Source organism: Meleagris gallopavo, chromosome 1 (genome assembly GCF_905368555.1).
Source record: "Meleagris gallopavo chromosome 1, MGAL_WU_HG_1.1, whole genome shotgun sequence".
Classification (NCBI taxonomy): Eukaryota; Metazoa; Chordata; class Aves; order Galliformes; family Phasianidae; genus Meleagris; species Meleagris gallopavo.
Window position 1 is genome coordinate 115,442,871 of NC_139404.1, and position 22,999 is coordinate 115,465,869.

The window sequence follows — 22,999 nt, forward strand, 5'->3', positions numbered from 1 at the left end:
TATCCAAAAAGATCACAACATAGAAAAATATTCTTGGCAACACCTTATTTTAGCGAATTAATGACCCTAAGTATATATTTTTTCCTGATACTCAAATTTACATCTAAAATACAGGATTTTCAGGTTCCACTGCATGCTGCAGAGGTATCCTAACACTCTCCAGGTATCTCACCTGAGCGCTCACACATCTCTCCAACTTCCAATTTCCATGGGTGGGAATCCAGGGAGGGCACTCTGGGGAAGAGAAAGCTGCAAGGTGACCGGATAGCAGCCTTTCATTATATAAGGGGAGCTACAGGAAAGAAGGGGGCAGACTCTTTAGCAGGGTCTGTAGTGATTGAACAAGGGGAAATAGTTTCAAGCTCAAGGTGGGTAGATTCAGGTTAGATATAAGGAAAAAATCTTTTTCAGTAAGGGTGGTGAGATTGCCTAGTGTTGTGGTTGATGCCCTGTTCCTGGATACTTTGAAGGCGAGGCTGGATAAGGTGCTGGGCAACCTGATCTACATGTGCATGTCCCTGTTCACTGAGGGGAGTTGGACTAGATGGCTGTCAGAGGTCCCTTCCAACTCTAAGGATTCTATGATTCTATAAGATTCACCTATCTTCTCAGTCTCAAGAAGAGAGGAACCAGGATCTCTGAGCACACCACAGAATCCACCTTCCGCATTTTCATTTAAAACTTAAGGAATGTGCTAGAGTGGATATAGTTAAATAAAAAGTAGAAGTGTATTAAGTGCATCATATTTATTGCACCTGTATGAAATTGTACATATTTTTGAAACATATTACTGCAGCTGTGAATTTCAATCATAAGAAGATAACATTAACAGGTTTCTAATAAATATGGAATCTTATCTACAATGGCAAGTAACTGTTCAGATACATTTTGTCTTAGAGAAATAATCTGTTGTGGGGTTATTAGCTCTCTGGTGAAGTTTAGAAAGAAGTAAGCAGTGTGTCTTTGAAACAGGGTAAGAAAGATGATGAAAAATCTTTTTCAGGTTGGTGTTCAGTTTTAGACACTGAGTTTTAAAAAAGAAGAGGAAAGGAACAAACATAGTTATCATTGCAGACAACCAAGTTTAAAAAGTTCTAAAATGAGGAAATTTGTGTGTGACATAGTGGTATTAATAATAATAATAATAAATGCTTCCAAAAACACAATTTAATGATACCTTCTTTAAATAAAAAAAAAAAAAAAAAACGATTTTTTTTCCATTTGGAAACTCTGAAAAAAACAATCCAACCAATATATATTATTCATTGGATTAAACATATGTATTAAAATTAACTGGTAATTCCTAACATCATTACTTTTATTTCAATGTATTTTAGGCATTGGGACTTTAAAAGATAAAATTGAAAATAAAATTATGAAATAAATAATCACAAGTTGGACACCAAACAAAAATGGAAACATACTTTAAAGATCCACTATTAGTATGCTTTATCCCTTCATCCATAAACGTATAGCAGGGGATGTAAATTAGAAATTAGGTGGATTTGGGAGCTGTTTTCACACAGAATGTGTGTTATAGCATGACACACACACACGCACATAGACAAAAAAAAAACTGAATCAATTGTTTTATAATAAAACACTAGTTCGCAAGAAATCTCTCAGATAATCCAAAATATATATCTGCAGGGTAAGGAATGTTTTAAGGGTGAAGGAAATAAAGAAAAGGAGACAGCAGGGATAGAGAAGGAAACAAAAATTACTGGAAGGCATGTGAAAAGAAAAAAGGGTTACAGAGGGGAAGAAACTGATACTGTAAGAAAAAAGAGAAAAATCAAAGGAGCAGAGAAAGGGCATTCCCGCAATTGAGGAACTGTTGATAAAGCTGAAAAGAAGGTGAGAGACAGTGTGATCTCTGCAGCGAGAAGTTAACACAGCAGACCTGCTGAACAGTATGTAATCAGCAGCAAAATTTTAGATGCTATATTAGTCCTGTCATTCATTATGCTATATGACAGGCAAAAAGTCTATATTTCTATTTGTTTTCCTAAAGGGATTTAGATAAATTGCTTATATTCTTTTTACCCCCTATCTATATATGTCCCTAAACAAGACCACAAATGTGAGATGAGACTGAACCTTACATTTTATAAAAGATATATTTTGTGGTAACTAAGTATTCCAACATTTAGAGGCATGCCAAAACAAGTGACTTTTGGTATTACTTTAGAAACAAGTATGTATTATTAGCTGCAATACAGTTTGGGGTAAGACCGAATCCTCTTCAAACATGTTTTGAAGTCCTTTAAGAGCAATTTTAGTGTTAAGTTTGAATTTGAATTAAGGCACTACTGAGTTCCCTAAAGACAACTCCTCCTTGCAACTTTCCCCTAGAACAAGGTCCATTCACAGCTTTAAACGGACAACCAAAACTGCTGATGTTAGAAAATGGCCTACTCCTTGAAATTATGATAGTATCACTGATTTCTCTGAACTTACCTCCATTTCTTCATGCTTGGATATCTTTCCTCTCCTATTCTGCTGAATTGTCCATTTTATTGGTTCAAAAGATCATGGTTAGAAATTTTATACACTAATTTTGATACAGATAGGATACACCTCTTAGAATTGACATTTCATAGAATCATAGAATCACCAAGGTTGGAAAAGACCTAAAAGATCATCCAGTCCAACCGTTCACCTATTACCAATAGCTCCCACTAAACCATGTCCCTCAACACAACATCCAGTCTTTCCTTGAACACCCCCAGGGTCGGCGACTCCACCACCTCCCTGGGCAACCCATTCCAGTGCCTGACCACCCTTTCTGAAAAGTAATACTTCCTCATGTCCAGCTTGAATCTCCCCTGCCGTAGCTTGAAACCATTCCCTCTGGTCCTATTACTAATGACACAAGAGAAGAGGCTTTCAAACAAGAAAGAGGATTTCAAACAAGAAGAGGATTTCAAACAATCCTAGATGAACCTTATACTTCATCAAGAATAGGCTACCAAAATTTCTTATGTGACTGTTAGGATTACAAGATTGTACTTAACGATATTTATTTTCATACATAAGTACAGAATCAATACATTTGTATTGCTTTAGGCAATGGATTCCACATTTGTGTAATAAGAGATAACTTCTTAAATACTTTTTAAATCCTGCAAAGAGATCAACACTACAGCATACTTCTTCATATTTGATAGGAATAACTAATTAGAAGTTTGAAAGGGTGAAGTTTATTGACACTTAATTTCTTTGCCTTTTGGCTATGAGTTAGAGCATAGAGGGTTAGAGTGATACAATCACCAGAAATCACAGGCAAGTATGCAGTTCATGGGCAATGAGTGAGAAAACTGGGGGAGGAGAAGGTTATCCTAATGAACAGTTTTTAGTTTGAAGATATCATGGTCATATATTGAATTTGCTGTCATCCCTTTAGTTTTGAAGTATGTTACACGGCAGTAATGACATTCAATAGGATGAATTGAAGGTAACATGTTCGTAAATTGTACAAAGTGATGTCAAACCTGGACATGCACAGTACTATCAGCAGATATGCTCTCTGTGTTGCTGTGTTCTGTCCAGTCACATACTGAATGGTCCTGCTATAAATGACAAAAATAGCAGCCAGGTGTCCAGTGTATGTTAATGCTCTTTGTCACAGTTTCTTTCTGCCAGGAGTGAAGAAAAAGCAGAAATGAGGAACTTTCCATTCTCTTTTTCCTTCTTTAAAGCAGTAGCACCCTGCACTACAGCAATAGCCTAGTTGAAGCAGAGGTAACAACTGTATGATGTCTTCTGGTGTCTCTGAATCTCAGCAAAAGTGACTGAGAGAATAGGTGGTTCTACATGTTTAACATATGTGAAATAAAAGCCCTACACATACTGTGAAATTCAGAAAGTTTCACACCTACCACAGATTTAACCATTACCCATGTTGTTTAGTAGAGAGGTAACTCCACCTGACTGCAGATATTCCAGTAGTATCTGCTGCAGACCTTCTTGTCTGCTTGTCTTCCCTTGAGACCAGGGCCATAGAAGACTGAAGTACTTCTGCAGAACACAACTTCTCCCTCAACTTTGTAAAGGAGAGAGAGTTAGGATTACGATTACGTGTAGATCTGAAAGTTTTGTTCCTAGTCAGCACTCTCTCTATAATCTCCTCTATTAAGACCATTTGTGTTGGCTGACCGGCAGTCTGCTGCTTAGAGATGGTCTAAGGTGATTTGTTTTCCTTTAAAACTCTGGTGAAAGAGCTTTTACAAACATTCCTAGATGTATGACTGCTTTGTTTGCAGTGCTTGGAGTTGGAGTCAGTCTTGCATATTGAGAAGCTTCTTGCAAGGTAACAGTAAAGGGAAAAGGCATGAGATCTGCAGTGTGTAGCAGTGTTATAACAGAAGTAACAGAAGTCTAGATAGAATACAAACTGTGATCCTCCTTACCTACTGGGAGAGTGTGAAAGCAGTCCTCATTAAAATATCCAGAGGTATTTCAGAACTTAAATAACCTATTTATCTTTACAAAAGGGTCACTCTTTCTTATTGCTGCTAGTACCAGTTAATTGAGATGTGAATACTGTGCCTGAGCCGAGCCCACTGTAATCATTTCAAGAGGAGCACTCAGCAATTATAACCTTATAACAAAGATTGGCCATTGTCACTGTCAACCTGTACAATGGATTTTAAATCATTGTTTCCGAGAGGAAAGGCATTACATGCCATTGTCATTTCCCCAAACCCTGAAATTCTGCATAGCAAATAGCTGCCAAAACCACATTTTTAATATCAGATCAGAGATTAACTGGTCATGTTCTAGATAGAATACAACTGTGGAAAAATCTGATTTTACATATGGTCATAATAATACATTTGGCCAGAGAATACACCTTAATTTCAATGTATTTTTCCATGCTGAAATGCAATTGACATTTTACAATCTTTCCAATGTAAGTCATACTTTTTGAATTTAGATGCTGATTAATTGGCAATGGAAACAAAACTACAATTTCAGCATCTTTAAACTCACAATCCCTACAGAAATTAAATAAAACTGCTGTTGTTTCCAATAAATCCTAACCAAAGTACAGCATCTAGCATCTACAACAGATCAGAGAGAGAGCATGAAATGAAAGAAGGAACAGGTAGATGGCAAAGAAATGGATGAATATCCACTCATAGCCCCTGGCATCAGTGAACATGTTTGCTAGCATTAGTGCTCTAGTCTAGTGTTTACATAGTTTTATTATTAAATCCCTATTTAGTAAATTTGTCAGAAAATGCATAAAATGCAATATTGTGTTTAAAAGATCATATGTTGTTCAAACAAACTATTAAAGAAAATTGGATAGTATTTGCTATGTCAAATGGTTCTTTGTCAAACTGATGTGTGACACAGAAGATATTAGATGTTTTAGACTTTTTAGCTATTATTATTTCCACCTGTTATGAAATAACATTCTCCCCTGAGATACTGGGCAACAATGTTGAAATTAAATTTTTCCAGAGTTAATGACTGCAGGTAGACATTCTTATAGGAAAAGACTTGTAACCAGCTGGGTGATAAATCTCATCCAAGTTTTTCCTGTAACTCCAGGGTAATAAAAAGTAAATAAAAATTACTGGATGATTGATTGAGTAGATATAAATCAGACACAGCAGTTTAAAATTCTGGACATTATTCAGTGTGCTTTCTAATTGTGTGTATACCTTCCTTAGGGATACTGGGAATTAGCATTTCAACTGCTATGGGAAAAATTTGGACATTTTCTTCTCTATTATGCTTATGATTATTTATACAAGGATAAGGGAAGGGGCTAAATAAGGATTATTTTGCTCTCTTTCCATATTGCAGATACATTAGTCCTTAAAGCATAATACCATCTTGCAATGTAAATCAGTTACTGTCACTCCAAACTTGGCTACTCTATGGTTAACAGTATCTTGTTCCTATGTATTAATGCTGAAAACTCATTTTACCAATTCTTTTATGAGAACAAAAGAAAAAAAGAAAAAGAAAGGATAATTATTACTTCATGGAAAGGCTGTAAATCATCCTCATTTAATGATTCGTTAGGAAGACTAACTGTGAATTTTGAAAATAAAGTATTTTTTCAGATTATAATTCACATATATGTTTTCTTTTAGACTCCAGGGTAGTTGTAGCCATAACTTTGGAAATCACTGCCTTCAACAATATAAAAGATCATCAATACTGATTTATTTCTACAACAGTGTGTCACACAAACAACACTGTACATGACTCCATTTATTTTCCTGTATGATATGTTATTCGCTTTGATAGTGCACTTATTTTCAGTTTTGTAAATTTGTTTCTGAAATCTGTTCACTTACACTGTTGCCTAAGAAGTAGGGCAGCATTATTTATTTCCTTTAAGAACATGCTATTTATCTCTGTCTTTTTCAAATGGATTATGTTGTTTTAACAGCTGACAGAGTTCAAAAGGAAGAGACCTTAAACGTATCCCTGTATTACTGCATTAATATGCTATACTGTTATTTATTTTCTCCCCTCTAAATACTTGTCTAGTTCATTTTCAGATGAATTATTTTTGCTGACACTACACATTCAGGCTCTGTTCAAGTGTGACATATGTTCTCAGTGATTTTATTTTTCAGTTCACATTTAAAATTAAGCCAGGATTCAAGAATGAAATTGAAAAAAATTAATGTTTTTAGTTTTGTTTTTTTTACAGTAAAGTTCTGTACTCTGTAATGGTTGTACTTCTGGGCTTCTATACAAACACCTCAGTTTAGATTATTGCTGAACAACTCAATGCCTACTTGAAAGTAAACATATTGCCAGCCCCACCTCCCTGAGGAAGGATGCCTGACATGCCTTGGTTTGGTAGGTATCCTGAAAGATGCTTTCAGGGACCAGCATCAGCTTTTCTGTAAAAGATAGAGCTACCTGTGGATTTCTCCTAAGGTTGAGATCAAGTACTGGTATTCTTTTTTTCCACATATGTACATCTTTTATTTAATTGCTTACCCATGGTGCAGGGATACAATCTGTAGAGATGGATTCAAGTTTTGTTGAGCTGAAAGAAAAGGAAGAAATACATCCCGAGCTCCAGCCTCTGCTCTCTGAACTGTTTATATGTGGTTTATAGTAACTTTTTCGTGTATGTGTGCAACAAACAACAGTCTCAGAGCAGAGATGTCAAATCAAGTCTGCTGCATAACCAGAATGCTGTTCTCTATTAATCATGTTGAAAGTGTTCTGCAGAACACATAATCATAGAATCATAGAATCCTCAGAGTTGGAAGGGACTTTTAAAGATGGTCTAGTCCAATTCCCTTGCACTGAACTGGACCATCCACAGCTAGATCAGGTGAATCAGAAATAATCAATGAACATTTCCTTGGAAAGGACTAAAAGAACTGTAACATTCTTCCTTTATTTTAATTAAGGTTGTAGCATCTACTTTGAAGATACTTGCAAAAAAACATTTTTAGCTTCATCCAAATCTTGTTGAAGTTGATGGAAAGTCTCCTGCTGAGTTCAGTAGGCTTTGGATCAAGTGCTTAGTGTCCTCAGAAATGATTTATCCAGCCCTCATTTTCCTTGAGATTATTTTAATTAACTAACAGAAATGTCAAAAAATATATTTTGTTTTTTTTCCACCTGTAAAATGAAAATGTAGAGTTCTATTTGTTGAACAATATGTGATCCACTGATTTAAAGAATATGTGTGTGTGTTCGTATGTATGAAGGGGGAGGCGATATTTTGCACTGTCTTTGTAGCTTCTTATTTATTATCCATCAATAAATTCAATGGTTAGGAGACTTTTAAATGCACTTAATAAGCAATTAAATGTTTAAATAATGCATCTAATCCTATCAATTTTGCCACTGAAAAACACATTTACTCACATAGGTACTAGCTCTAGTATGTGTACTGCTGAATTAAAAGCAAAAATTAAAAGAGCAATTTAATCACTGTCAGTTTGAAGATTTATACAAAGTGTTACATTCTGCCATTTCAGTACAATTATCCCTCAGCATCTCCTAGTTTCTTTTTAGGTTTTGTTCTTTTTTTTAATTCAAAACAAGAATCAAGATTCTGTTAAGTGCCTGCAGAGCAGCCTGTTCAATAGCTACTCTGTCTAGCTGGGTGGCTTTGCAAACAAATCATACTGTTACTTATTTATTACTCTGGGTACCTAATATTCATTACATTATTTCCCAGGCTATTTACCAATATTCTAACAATATTTAAAAGGTGTTTATTTTTATCATTCACGTTGACATCATTAAAACAAAATTTCCCCTGTGCATTTTGGTTCACACTGTAAAAAAACTGATTCATTAACTAAGCATCTTCTAAAAGGAGTGCCTTCCCTTGTCTGTAATGATAATTCACTCAGTACAGAGTAAAATTCTAAATGCGCTCTTTTTTTTTAATAATGATTTTTTTCTACTTATATATATGTCTGTGTGTGCAGCTGTGCATGTGCATATATATGTATATAAAAATGCATTTAATGCTTGTATGGCTGATTCACTTTTTTTAACCTGCTCCTCCTGAACCTAAGGAGGTTTAGCAAGAGCCCATACAGAGTCTTGCACCTAGGGAGGAATATCCACACTTATCAATACAGGTTAGAGGATGACCTGATGGAGAGGAGCTCTGCAGAGATGGACCTGGATGTTCTGGTGGACAACAAGTTGGCCATGAACCAGCAGTGTGCCCTTGTGGCCAAGAAGGCCACTGGTATTCTGGGGTGCATGAAAAAGAGTGTGGCCAGCAGGTCAAGGGAGATGATCCTCTACTCTGCCTTGGTGAGGCCACGTTTAGACTACAGAGGGGATTATAAAAAGGAGGAGAATCAATTTTTTACAAGGGTAGTCAATGATAGGACAAGGGAGTGTGGTTTTAAACTCAATAATTGAAGGTTTAGATTGGATGCCAGGTGAAAGTTCTTTACAGAAAGTGTGGTGAGGTGCTGGAACAGGCTACCCAGAAAGACTGCGGGTACTCCATCCCTGGAGGTGTTCCAGACAGGGTTGAATCAGACCCTGGGCATCCTGGACTAGAACCAGATCTGGAGGTTGGTGTCCCTGCCTGGGACTTGATGTTCCTTAGAGTCCCTTCCAACCCAATCCATTCTGTGATTCTGTGGTTCTATGAAAGGCTGAGTAACCTGAGTCTGTTCAGCCTGGGGAAAAGAGGGCTAAGGGGTGAACATATAAGTGTTTATGAATATTCTGGGGGTCCTGGTGGATGAGAAGCTGGACATTAGCCAGCAGCCTGCACTTGCAGCCCTGAAGGCCAACTGTGTAAAAAACAGGTGGCCAGCAGGGAGAGGGAGGTGATTGTCTCCATCTATGCCACTCTTGTGAGGCCTCATCTGGAGTACTGCATCCAGGCCTGGGACAGGTTGCCTGAAGAGGATGTGGAGTCTCCTCCCATGGAGATATTCAAGACCCATCTGGACAGCTAACTGTGCCACCTGTCGTAGGCTTTAGCAGAGGGACTGGACTCAATGATTTCTTGACATCTTTTCCATTCCTGAGTTTCTGTGATTTCCCCATTTTCCTTTGCCTGTGATCACCCACAGTCCCCTAGAGCACTTCAGCAACTGCCAAGTGAAATGAAATCTGGTATCTGGTGGCCGACTGTATAATCTCCCTCCTAGTTTACGAATTGTGTCTCTCTGGCATTGAGTGGACTGTCCCTGTGTTCAGAGGCAGTCCTTCTGCTCCGATGAGTGCCACGGCCCTTTCTCAGCTTCAGGCAGTGTCCTGGCACAGCTCTGAAACAGACTTGGGCAGGAAAGTTCTGTGCTGCAGAACACTGTTGCAAGCTTTCCATATCGTGGTGGGGTTGTCACCTGCCTCTGTTCCTCTCTGGCATTAGTGTGCAGTTCTATTTGGATCATGACAAAAGCTCTTGGGCTGCTTGTTCTCCTGGTAGAGGTTGGCCTCCAGCACCCACAGGGAGCAAGCATTGCTCACTGGCCTCTCTTCTGGTATGACAGCGCTGCCTGCCTACTGCTACTGCTAAGACCTTCCTTTTGCCTTGGAAAAAGGGATTGCCTCTGCCAAATCCATCACGTGCAATTAGCACGTGGTTTCTTTCTCATGCAATCTCAGAATCATAGATCATTGAGACCAACCCCTCTGCTAAAAGCAGTTCTTTACAGGAGGTTGAGCAGAAAAGTGTCCTGGATCACTCCCCCAACCTGTCCCGGTGGGCAGCAGGCTGGCCACACTGTTTTTAACACACCCCAGGATACCATTGGCCTTCTTGGCCTCAGGGCACACTGCTGGCTCATGGCCAGCCTGCTGTCCACTGGGACAACAGGTCCTTCTCTGCAGAGCTCCTCTCCTGCAGGTCAACCCCTAGCACAAAAAATACGCAGCTGTGTTTTCTGTTTTGATACAGGAATTAGAGAATAGGTTTCAAGATTGCCAAAAATTCAAACTGTTTTGTTTCTTTGCGGCTCCATTTTCCACTGACAGAAATACATTACTGGCCAATTTTCAAATGGAGTATGTAGATCTGCAATCTAAAGTCTGACCTCTTTAATAAACAATAAAAACTAAAAAAAAAAAAAAAATAAGATTTGTTACTTATTATATTCTATGATGCATTTTCTGAGGGCTGCTCTGAAAGTAATGCCTCTCATTGTATGGTGTTGGCCCATGATGTCAGAGGCAGATGTTGGTGGTGTGGCAGTAGGGGTCGAAGCTCCCCACCAGTATTCCATGACGTGTTACTGCCATGTGACAGATGGCAGCGGAGGGACAGTCTGACACAATGCGTCTGACGTGGAAGTGCACACGAAGTGGAGGTGTGTCACTGAACTCCTCCATGTGGAAAAAATGTCACCCACTGACATTCATTGACACACAAGGAACACTGAAGTAGACTAAACAGTGTATGTGAGCACAGTGAGGTGGTGGTCAGTGGTAACAGCAACAGTAGGTCAGCACCGCTGGTGCAAGCAGTTTTGTCACAAGCACAGCATGCAGGCTCTTCATCACTGGTGAAAAGGCTTAGCTCATGTTTTGTAGCTGATAATATGAAGAGGTTTCAAGAGGGATTACAGCTTTACTGTGTGGAACTGCTTTCAAAGTGAGTTAAAGTGGGATTTCTTTCCAAAAGTCTGGCAGCCTATATCTGGATGGCATAGATGCATTAAGGAGCTGCACAGCCCTGGGCAGCTGGGAACAAGTCTGAGCCTTGCTGCTGTGAGAGGTAGATCGTGTTTTTGCAGTGGAATTTTCCACTATTTCTGTATGTAGCATAGGATAAGTTGCCTCGCAGAAAGAAAGGTGCTGAACAGTGTAAAGTTGAGACAGGGGCATTCCGACATAGGTAAAATTGGCACAGAGGCTAGGTAAAGTAATTATATAGTGTAGAGGAGTGTCTGGTACAGGACAGAACTAGTATGCAGATAGTTGAAAATATTGTCCTCCTATCACTGTAAAAAGTACAGAACATACACAAAGACAATGGGTTGGTAACAGATATTGCTAGGAAGTATAACATAGCTATGGAAGTGTAATGTAGCAACAGCATCAGAAGACTGTGAGCCTGAGATGCTCAACCACTGAGTGCCAGGAGAGGCTTCACCTGTGTCGGACCCAGGGTATATAATGGAGTGGATCTCACTGACTAGTTATGCAATTTCTCCCTTGTCAGTAGGGGGTGCGCGCCCATTATTGCAATAATGAATAAAATGACCTTCACAGAGATCTTTGCTTGATTGGAAATTTTTTATCTTAAGCATGTTTCTCCCAATTTGGTGCCGAAATCCAAGAACAACGTCACCTGTGGTGAGCCTCCGCTTCTACAGCACAGGACAGTGCACCCCACTCATTTTTCTGCGGCCCTGTGGGTTGGCAGCAGTGGTTCACCGTGGAGCCAGCTGCAGACCCGAGGATGTTTTTAAGAGGCAAGATCTGTGAACAGCTGAGGGATAGGGATGGACTGCGGGCACTGCAGTACTGTGTGATTGACCTAATAATTCCTGGCAACTCTGTGCACAGACCAAGGTAAGAATAATCATGTGTGATTAAGTATTCCCTTGGAGGTTGAGGTCTGGGACTCATGTTGTGTGCGAATGGCTTGCAAAAGGGTTGCATGATGGTACACCTCATTTCCTAGAACCGAGAATTGGTGTGCATGACGCTGCAGAAGAGCAGTTCGTGCAGTACCATGACCATAGGTTGCTGAGAAAAATGGGGAATAAGAGTTCCAAGGTGGGGGACAGAGAGAGGGCCCCCAGAGCTGTGCCTGCTATAAGTCCTTTAGGAGATATGTTGCAAAACTGGAAGAGAAATTTGAAAACCAGGGATAAGGATAAACAGAAAATGATTAGGTATTGTGTTATTGTATGACCTAAAGAGCCAATTGTAGGGGAATCAGTATTTTGGCCAAAATACAGGTCTGACGAAGATTGGGTTTGTCAGGCTTCAAACCATGGATGTAAACAGTTAAACTCCTCTATTTATTATTTTATTGCTTTGTTTTGTTTTGCTTTGTTTTGCTTTGTTTTGTTTTGTTTTGCTTTGTTTTGTTTTGTTTTGTTTTGTTTTGTTTTGTTTTGTTTTGTTTTGTTTTGGAGTAGTCCACATATGCTGCTTGTTATATTTAGGGAGTACAGCAGTTAATCATGGCTAGACAAAATTCTGTATGTGAGGAAGAACAGAGAAACCCCAAATGGGTTTCTTTAAGCTGTTTACTCGCTGTACCTTTCCCTAGGATTAAACTCACACACTTTCCTCTATGGAACAGCGTTCACCACCCCCCTTACCATCCTGGTCTTGAGTCAAGTCCTGTAATTACAGGAGGGAGGCTGGAGACAGCTGACAGAGTGGAGGGTATTGGCTCAGATCAGCCCCTTAACAACCCACCTGAACCGAGCTCTGCAACTACTGCTGATGCTGAAAAGAAAAAGTTCTGCCAGCTTGAGAAAGAATTGGAACAATGCAAAAAGAGATGTTATAAATCCTCCTTTTCCTAAATCTAAATTAATTAACCCCACTAATACTTAAGTTCCAATGTTATCAGGAGATATATGATATGTAAACTCCCTACTTACTAGTAAATGGAGAGGTGAGAAATTTTAACAGGGAAATGAAATCTTTAATGAAAGATCTTATTGGATTAGCAGAACGGTTTGATCAATTCTTGGTCATCTTTAGCTTGTAAAATACCGGGACTTAATTTAACTGGGAACACCTTAATAACAGGAGTAGAGGAATCAAGAATGATAGTTTCACTTTTTGAGACTATTGAATTAAAATGGGAAGATAAAATAGTCAGAGGGCAATTGTTACATTTGCCAAAAGCAGGGACCAATTCACTGGGGAGAGATTTAATAGTTAAATTAGGATTGCAGTTGTAAACTTGTGGAATAGGTATAAAGGTGTCAATGAACTTGCTAACAGCTACTGATGAAAAAGAAATAAATCCAAAGGTGTGGGTAGGGGAAGGACTCACTGGGGTGGACTCACAATTACTCCCTTAAAAATAACCAAGGAGGGAGTGAAGCTGTGAAACAGCGACAATATCCCATACCTTTAAAAAGGATAATGGGTCTAAAACCTGTAATACAAACATTGGTTAAGAATGGTCTTCTGGAGCTCTCTATGTCCAATTTTGCCATTACAGAAGGCAGATGGCACCTATCAACTGGTACAAGATTAATGAAATAGTTCTCAATCAACACCACCTAGTTCCTAACCCCTATACTTTAATGAGTCAGATCCCACACAGACGTAAATGGTTGAGTGTAACGGACTTAAAAGATGCTTTCTGGACCTGTGTTTTAGACTGTAGTATATGGAAAAAGAAGTCAGATACCTTGGACATGTAATTTCTGAAGGGAAATGGAGAATTAATTCTGAAAAAATTCAGGGCATTGTGCAGCTTCCTCTGCCCGGGACAAAGAGGAAGTTGTGAAAGTTTCTAGGTCAAATTGGTTACTGTAAATTATGAGTAGAAGCATACGTACAAAAAAAAAAAAAATCCCAAAGAGATTGTATATAAAACTATCAGAGGGAGAACCCAACATATTAAAATGGACAAAAGAGGGAAAAGAATTAGTAGAAGAATTGAAATGGGACTTAATCACAGCACCTGTGTTAGAACTGCCTGCCTTAAAGAAACCATTTCACCTTTTTCTAACTGTCAGTGAAGAAGCTACTTTAGGACTTCTAACACAAGAATAGGAAGACAAAAATAAAACCTATTGCATACTTGCCTAAGCTATTAGACTTTGTATCTCAAGATTAGCCCAAATGTGTCCAGATGGTAGTAGTAACTGTCTTATTGGCAGGAGAGAGTACGTGTGTACCCCTTGGGGGTGTAAGGAGCGATTTATTGTTTTGTTGATTCTACGTGTTTCTCACATCCCCCAAGGAGATCGCTCCACTTTTGAGGTTTTTAGAATACGTGTATACCCTTCGGGGATATAAGGAACAAAGTGTTGAGTTATTGATAATTGATAATTGATAATACATGTTTCCCCCCCGAAAGAGATTGCTCCACATTGGCCCAACTTAGAGGGAGTTTCTCACACTGCCGCTGGCCACATGCACTCACACAAACAGGTTTGCGCATGTGCATGTGTGCACGTGCACACACACACACACACACACGACTGCCCTGGTGACAGAAGATACAGAAAAGGTGGTGTTTCTGTCTCTGTCTCTACCTATACCGCTGGAGGCTGTCCTGAGGAGCCCTGTACCCCTGAGGCCCCAAAGGAAGTCAGGATCAAGAAGGAATTTGCCTCAGTTGATGAGGACTGGGTTAAGGAGCAGTCAAACAATCTGGACCTCCATAAATCCATGGGTCCTGATGAGAAGCACCTGTAGGTGCTGAAGGAGCTGGCAGAAGTCACTGCTAGGCCAGTCTCCATTATCTTTGGTAAGTTGTAGGGAATCAGAGAGGTGCCTTGAGGACTGGAAGAAAGCAAATGTCATTCCAGTCTTCAGAAAGGGCAAGAAGGATTAACCCGAGTAATTATAGATTGATCAGCCTCACCTTCATCCCTGGAAAGATGATGGAAAAACTGATCCTTGGCACTGCCTCTAGACATTTCAAGGATAATAAGGTCATTAGGAGCAGTCAACATGGCTTCACCAAGGGGAAGTCATGCTTGACCAACCTGATAGCTTTTTATGAAGATGTAACCAGGGGGATAGATGGTGGTAAAGCAGTGGATGTGGTGTATCTTGATTTTAGTAGAGCATTTGACACCATCTCCCACAGCATCCTCGCAACTAAACTGAGAGAGTGTGGTCTGGACAATCGAGTAGCGAGGTGAACTGTGAACTAGCTGAAGGAAAGAAGCCAGAGAGTTGTGGTCAGTGGGACAGAGTGAGTCTAGTTGGAGGCCTGTGTCTAGTGGAGTTCCTCAAGAGTCAGTACTGGGACCAGTGCTATTCAATATATTCATCAGTGACTTGGATGAGGGAGTAGAGTGCACTGTTTGCAGGCTTGCTAATGACACAAAAGTGGGAGGAGTGGCTGCCACACCAGAAAGCTGTGCTGCAACCCAGCGAGACCTAGACAGGCTAGAGAGTTGGGCAGGGAGAAATTTAATGAAATATTTAATGAAATATAACAAAGGCAAGTGTAGAGACTTGTATCTGGGCAAGAACAACCTCAGGTACCAGTATAGGTTGGAGACTGACTGTTGGAGAGCAATGTATGGGAAAGGGACCTGGGGGTCCTGTAGACAACAGGGTGATCACAAGCCAGCGCTCTGCTCTTGTGGCCAAGAAGGCCAATGGCATCCTCAAGCATATTAGGAGGGCTGTGGTTAGTAGGTCAAAAGAGGTTCTCCTCCTCCTCTATTCTGCCCTGGTGAGATTGCATCTGGAGTACTGTATCCAGTTCTGGGCCCCTCCATTCAAGAAAGACAGAGAATTGCTTGAGAGAGTCCAGCACAGAGCCACAAAGATGATGAAGAAGCTGGAGTACCTCTCTTATGAGGAAAGACTGAGGGAGCTGGGTCTCTTTGGTTTGGAGGAGACTGAGGTGGCCTCATTAACATTTATAAATATGCAAAGGGTGTGCATCAGGAGGATGGAGCCAGGCTCTTCTCAGCGACATCCAGTGATAGGACAAGGGGTAATGGGTGCAGGCTGGAACACAGGAGGTTCCACAAAAATATGAGAAAAAACTTCTTCATGGTGAGGGTAACAGAACACTGGAATGGGCTGCCCAGAGAGGTTGTGGGGTCTTCTTCTCTGGAGACATTCAAAACCTGCCAGGACAAGTTCCTGTGTGACCTAATCTAGGTGGTCCTGCTCCAGCAGGGGGATTGGACTAGATGATCTTTCGAGGTTCCTTCCAATCCATGACATTCAGTGACTCTGTGATTCTGTAACAGGTATGGAGAAGGGACAGCTGCTATTAAATGAAGACTTGGTAAAAAAAATATTCTTTTCACATCATAGCTGGGATTCTGGCATTTAATTTTTTAAATAAGTAATACAATTTTTTTAGCTCATCTTTTCCTCCCTCTTCTCTCTTCTCTCTTTCCCTTCCTTTCCCTTCCCCCTTCCCCTCTCTACCCTCCCTTCTCCTGCCCTCTCCTCTCCTCCCGCTCCCCTTTTAAATTTTCCTCTTTTCTCTTCTCTTCTCTTCTCTTCTCTTCTCTTCTCTTCTCTTCTCTTCTCTTCTCTTCTCTTCTCTTCTCTTCTCTTCTCTTCTCTTCTCTTCTCTTCTCCTTTTCTCTTCTCTCCCCTTTTCTCTTCTCTCCTTCTCTCTCCTTCTCTTTTCTCTCCTTCTCTCTCCTTCTCTTTTCTCTCCTCTCTTCTCTTTCTTCTCTTTTCTCTCTTCTCTTCTCTTCTCTTCTCTTCTCTTCTCTTCTCTTCTCTTCTCTTCTCTTCTCTTCTCTTTCTCTTTCTCTTCTCTTCTCTTCTCTTCTCTTCTCTCTCTCTTCTCTTCCTCCTTCTCTCCTCTCCTTCTCTCTCTCCTCTCTCTTCCTCTCTCTCCTCTCCTCTTCTCTCCTCTCTTCTCCTCTCCTCTCCTCTCCTCTCTCTCTTCCTCTCTTCTCTTCTCCTCTCCTTCCCTCTCCTCTCTTCTCCTTCTCCTTTCTCTCTTTCTCTCTCCTTCTCTCTTCCTTCTCCTTTCTCTTCTATCCTCTCCTCCTCTTCTCTCCCCTACTCTTTTCCTTTTCTTTCTCCCTTTCCTTTCTCCCTTCCCTCCCCTCTTCTCCCCTATCTCCCCTCCATTCTCCTCCCCTTTTAAATTTTCCTTTTCATTCTCTTTTTCCTTCCCTCCCCATTCCCTTTCCATTCCCTCTCTCCTCATCTCCCCTCCCCTCCTCTCTTTTCCTTTCTCTTCTCCCTCTCCTTTCTTTTCTTCTCTTCTCTTCTCTTCTCTTCTCTTCTCTTCTCTTCTCTTCTCTTCTCTTCTCTTCTCTTCTCTTTTCTCTTCTCTCCTCTTTTCTTCTCTTCATTTCTCTCCTCTCCTCTTCTCTCCTCTCCCACCGTCCTCACCATTTAAGACAATACTCTCTTATTCTCCTCCACACCTCGCTAGAAAAAGGAGAGTCTCAGGTTGTAACTGTGTAATTTTCACCTCAAACAGACCTCAAAAGCTGCTTCCTCCCTGGATCCCTCTGGCAAAGGCAAGCTACAACTGTGACTGCAGCAACAGCAAAGGCAGGAGTGCCAATACCTGTCTGTGGGCCCAAGCAGCCGGGAGAAGTTGTCAATCGTGACCTCTGTGTGACAGCAGGTGAGGATGACCACCGCCTGGCACAGGAAGGGCACGAACGTGCTCTGCTGCGCAGACGATGAGCAGCTGCGCAGAATGTGGAGGATTGGTGGCACCTGAAAGAAGAAGGGGAGAAAGAACGACTTGCTGCATCCTTGACTCTGCAGGGCCTAACCATGGACATCCAGCACGTGAACAATGCCTGCTCCCTTGACATGCTGACAAGGCCTAAGCCTAAATTTCATGCTAGCCACCCTGTCCATGTCCTGGCTCTGCACTCAGGCTGTGCTTCTTTAGCACAAGAGGCAAATGGCACAAGGCATAGTCCAAGAGCCAGAAAAAGTCCAAGACACGTGGAAGAAAGTCTCTTACGTCCCAACAGATGTCCTTCCCGTACATCAGCAGAAAGGTGATCATCCACTTCCCAGCTGCACGCACACGCAATCCTTTGGCTCTCCGCAAGGTCTCCTTGATGGCCAACATGAAGTCAACTGTGCGTTCCAGTGGGAAGTTTCTGCACACTATCTGCAGAGAAATGAGAAGCAGGAGACATCCCATCACTGCTCTGTGGCAGCTCTTCAAAACATAAAGCAGTGTTGAGGGCATTCTTAGTTCAGCAACTTGCTGGTCATTCAGGCAGCAATCACAACGCTCCTGCTCTCCATACCATTCTATTTACATGTACGGTGGTTGAGCCTTCTCTCAGCTTCTTCACCCATGGTATTTGCTTGCATGAAAAGCCTACCTCCCAGCAGCCACAGTCTCACACACACACACACAAACACACAAACGTGCATCATGGAATCAGCTCCTTGCACTGGGCACCTGAAGGCCAGACATAGCTCAGAGCCTCCTGCTACTTGCTGAGAAAAGTGGTCTTAGGGTGACAGCTCATTCTGGAAGTGGTGTGAGAGGCTGGGAGCAGCACAGGGTCGTGCAGAAGTCTATGCATTGAGATCTCATCTCCCATTGTTGGGTGCACTCACTCTTGCGATTTTGGATGAGGTCTGGAGCTGAGAGATGGTGCTGCAGGCATGCAGCCCCTCACACAGGCTCCCAGTGTCTCCTGTCTTGATGACTCTATTGGTTGCTTTGGCTGGAAAGAGCACAGGGAAAAAAGGGAAATCATACTTCTGGAAATGGAACTGCATTCCACGGGGAAGAGACAGAGGACAGGGTGGGGACAAGAAGAGAGCTGCACATGGTGCCTCTCACTCCTGTAAACAGAGCCCAGCCCATGGGGCTCTGATACTGCTGGGGAAGAGAGCAGAGGGCTGGTGTCCGCACGCTCTACTTGCCTTGGATTTGGAGGAGAGAGCCCAGACAAGTGACAGCCAGCTGGCGGGATGTGGGCATGGGGTCACATGTCAGCGGAGCCAGCAATCCCACCAAGGAGCCAAAGTGATCGCAGGCATCTCTTCTCTGCAGGGGTGAGAGGCAGGAAGAAAGCTGTAGGTGGCCCCAGCTCTTCCTAGCTTCTTCTGCCTATCCCTTCCCCACACCATTACACAGCATGCACAGCTGGGTGGAGCTCACCTTCCAGCTCAGGGGCACCAGGGAGGGAGCAGGGGGCATGTGGTGGGGCTCTTTACTCACTTGAAGCTCTTCACAAGCAGCCAGCAGCTGGGAGCAGGTCTGCAGGGCCCTCTTGCGCTCCCACATGTTGTCTGATGTCATTGATTTCTGCAGGACCTGGGGCAGAGCAACTGTTTCACTGCGGACATCTTTTCTTTCCCTTCCTGCCACCCCTTTCCCTGTCCCTTCTTTCCTGGCACTTTCCCTCAGAGCCTGCCCTGTGGTTCCATGCGGCCCCCCAACCTCACTGAGCACCAGCACTGCTGCCTGCTCTCTCTGCAGACACTCCTGCCTCCTAACCTGGGAGCTTTTCCTCGGCTGTGGCCTGCCAAGGGCTGGCTCCTGCCTATACTTCTGCAGGGCCCATTTCTTTGCCCATTTCTGAGCTCGCAGTGAGCTGGCACATCAGCAGGAGATTTCTCCCCCTCGGGTCATCCTCTCAGTCCCCAGATCTCTGTCTCCGCTATCAGCAGGCACCATACTTTCTCCTTTGCCCCACACATACTCACATGGACTATGTTCTGGAAGAAGTCACCGGAGGGCTCTGCCTCCAGCAGGACTGCAATGAGCCGGCCCAGAGATTTCAATGATGTTTGCTGAAGCTGCAAGCAGAAGAAGAGATTGAGGTGTGGCATCATGGCTGCTGCCAGAGCATAAGTCTTGTGTGCTGAAGTAGGTTTCTGACTGAGAGGTGGCTGGGAAAGTTACGGCAAGTTACCTGCAGGTACTGAGCTGCTTGCTGTGACTTCCTGATCTTCAGCATCATCTCTGCTGAGGGGTGCGTCACAATGTTCTTGCAGCACAGAACCAACATTTCAGACATGTCCTTGCTTCCTATAGAGAGCTTCAGCTTGCTGAAGGAGGAAAAAAGGAAGAGAAAGCAGAAAGAACCTTTACCAGTGCACTCCAGACTGGTTCAAACATCTCAGTTTCTCCTAATGGACAGCCGCAAAGCCAGCATCCCCAGCCCATGCTGCTGAGCACTGTCTTTAGTTCCGTCAGCACCCTTCTCCTCACCAGCAGCAGTGAACCCCCTGCCTCTCTGAAGGGAAGGAGACCCCAGGTGTCCCTTCTCTTCCCTGCCAGGGGACAGGAACACCAGGGCCTTTCTCCCTGCCCAGAACCTCAGCTTCACTGGGCACAACAGCCCAGCCATCTCTCCTGTAGATGTGGCTTCTCACCCTCTGCCCCCTCCAGGCCTTCAGGAGCTAACCAAATGGAGGACCACCATGCTGCCTTGCAACCCCAGAGGCTCCCGCCCTTACCTCAACTGCTCCAGGGCCAGAACCACCTTGAGGGGCACTGGAGATACAGGGGTGCCCAAGTAGTACTTCTTCAGCAGGTCCTGCAAGTCCCAGAGAGACACTGTCAAAGTGGGCAAAGGGCACACGAGAGCTGTTCTACCCAGCCCCGAGACAGACACAACTGCCACACACAAGCCCCATCACTCCCACGTTTCCCACCAAGGCACTGCAGGATGCAGCAGCTCCATAGCTGGTGGACCTAGCCCACTGTCCAGCCGCTGCCTGCCAGCACCCAATGTCCCCATTAGCTGGAGACGTGTGGCTGAGGGAGACATGTATGCCTCCAGGGAAGCGAGCCTCGCGGCACAGCCCAGAGCTCCGCTTCAGAGAGCCCTGGCTCTAGGTACTCACCATCAGGATCTTCAGCAGCTTGTCCTTCAAGGAAGGATTAAAGAAGGCGGGGTTGCCCACAGCATGGACAGCAGAGCTGAAGTCGGTGATGCTCTGCACCAGCGCGAGCTTGTTCTGCAAGTCCTGAGGCCCAAGAGAAAAGAACATTCTTTGAACTGCAGGAAGGGCCAAGGGCTGCAAGGGGGACACGTGGGGGCAACGCTAAGGGAAGGCCTTGGATCTTGATCTGGGCACAAACCATTCCCCGAGGGACCTTTGGAAAGAGAAGGCCCATCTCAGCATCCCCCCATGTGAAGGGGCTGCAGCTGGGCGCTCAGACAACCTGTAACGCTTTGAGCTCTCACCCGACAGCTGCAGCTGTACAGCAGCAGGATGTTGCCCACGATGTCTCCCTCCAGGCGGGCAAGCAGCTGTTCCTTGGAGGCTTGCAGTGCCAATCTGCCATGGGCGAGGATGAGAGCGCTGCATGTGGCATGAGCTCTCATGCTGTTCAGCTCCATCTGTGTGGGGAGAAATGCCTTGAGACACTCGCTCAACGGCCCCCAGTGCCCCGCGATGCACCAGGGCTCCCAAGGCAGAAGCTGCTGTGAAAATACAGTGGAAGAAAGACAAGATGGAAATCCATAATACTTTACCTTGTTGTGCCTGGAAATCCTTCCCTTCCAGCCTTTGCACAGCCAGGACACAAACATGGTGAGTGTGTCCAGGACTGTGTGGAAGTTCCTCTCAGCAGCGTGGCTGAGAAGAGAGATCATTCCCTGCACAAAACAACAAGGGGAGTTGGCGCAGGCCTGAACCTACTGGCGCAGCCAGCCATGGTGGCCGGGCTGGTCCTCGCTTGATGGAAGCAGCAGTGGGGAGGAGAACAAAAGGCCCGGAGCAGGGCCAGGAGAAGCCCTCTGCCCCAGGGACAGAGTGGGATGCTGGCAGAAGCTGGAGGAGAGGAGAGCTCACCTGGGCCTCAGATGGCTCCTCCGCGTTTGCTTCCTCCAGGTGCTGCAGCAGCTTCTCCTGGATGTGGAGGACTTCTTTACAAGCTCCCAGCACTGTGCCCAGAGCCTTGTACAGGAAAGACTGTGTGGGAAGGGAAAGAAGCAGCTGAGACATGGCAGCAGCCTGACCTGCTAAGAGAGGGCCAGGTGGGAAGGACCCATGCTCCATGGGAGTCACTGAGAGCAGCTACAGGGCCGAGCTTTAGCCAGCCCCCAGGCAGTTTGCAGGGAAAGGCCCTCCGGGGGGTAAAGGCAGGGAAAGCAGCGTGAGCAGCCCATGTGGGCAGAGCACCAGCCACAGCCCCCCAGCCACAGCTGGGCACTTATGGCTGCACCAGTGGGTAGAGTCGGGGGGAACTCACCTTTTCTCTAGAGTTGCTGGGAGAACTGCTCAGCTGCCGGCTCAGCTCGCAGCTCAGGCCCTTGGTCCAGGTCTCGTCCTCCATGGTGTCCAGCGACGCCCTCAGGAACTGTTGGAGACCAGGAAAAGCCAATGTTCCCTTGCCCCTTGCCTCTTCCCACATTCCTTCATTGCAGCCTTCTGGGGAGAGGTGACTGGAACAACAGTCCCCCCTGCCAGCTCCCCCCAGCATTCCCTCCCTGGCTCATATGGGAGCTGGGCTCCTTGAGGAAGGCAAGCGTTTCTCTGCACCGCGCCTGCCAGCAATGCTGTACCTTTAGTAGATGGCACTCCCACTCTGCAGAGTCCTGGAAACTCTCATCTTTCCCTACACAGCAACAAGAAGCAAAAGAAGTTTGCTTGGGATCAAGCCATAAAAGAAGAGCTGCTGCAAACATTGCTTGGCCTGGGCACTCAACATTGCCAAGCTGGGACCTGCACCCCCTCCACAATGACCTGTCCCTCCCCACAAACACTGTCCCCGCAGAAACACAGAACTAACTGCTCCAAGACTGCTGTCTGAGGGAACATGAAGGACCAATCCATGTCCTGGAATGGTCTGGGGTGAAATGTCCCCAGGCCTCAGTGCTGTCTCCCTGGAATGGGAACAGCAGCAGAGCAAGCACTGGGCCGCAGGCAGTGCTTTCCCCCTGCCACACTGCAGAGCTGATTTTCACTCCCTGCCCTTCCCTGCCTC

The 22,999-nt window shown here is 43.9% G+C and overlaps 1 protein-coding gene across 1 annotated transcript in view; it reads right to left on the bottom strand.

Annotated features, from left to right (window-relative positions):
- The window catches only part of LOC109363693 (maestro heat-like repeat-containing protein family member 2B), a 169,012-nt gene that overhangs the window by 141,040 nt on the left and 4,973 nt on the right, over nt 1-22,999 (bottom strand). The window contains exons 17-30 of the mRNA XM_085224092.1: nt 22,578-22,630; nt 22,265-22,372; nt 21,865-21,984; nt 21,546-21,668; nt 21,255-21,410; nt 20,911-21,033; nt 20,521-20,600; nt 19,974-20,109; nt 19,765-19,857; nt 19,277-19,363; nt 18,979-19,102; nt 18,667-18,776; nt 18,053-18,205; nt 17,642-17,796 (exon numbers count right to left, since the gene is read on the bottom strand). Of these exons, the coding sequence (XP_085080218.1) occupies nt 17,642-17,796; nt 18,053-18,205; nt 18,667-18,776; nt 18,979-19,102; nt 19,277-19,363; nt 19,765-19,857; nt 19,974-20,109; nt 20,521-20,600; nt 20,911-21,033; nt 21,255-21,410; nt 21,546-21,668; nt 21,865-21,984; nt 22,265-22,372; nt 22,578-22,630 (1,621 nt within the window). The remainder of the gene's footprint in view (nt 1-17,641; nt 17,797-18,052; nt 18,206-18,666; nt 18,777-18,978; nt 19,103-19,276; nt 19,364-19,764; nt 19,858-19,973; nt 20,110-20,520; nt 20,601-20,910; nt 21,034-21,254; nt 21,411-21,545; nt 21,669-21,864; nt 21,985-22,264; nt 22,373-22,577; nt 22,631-22,999) is intronic.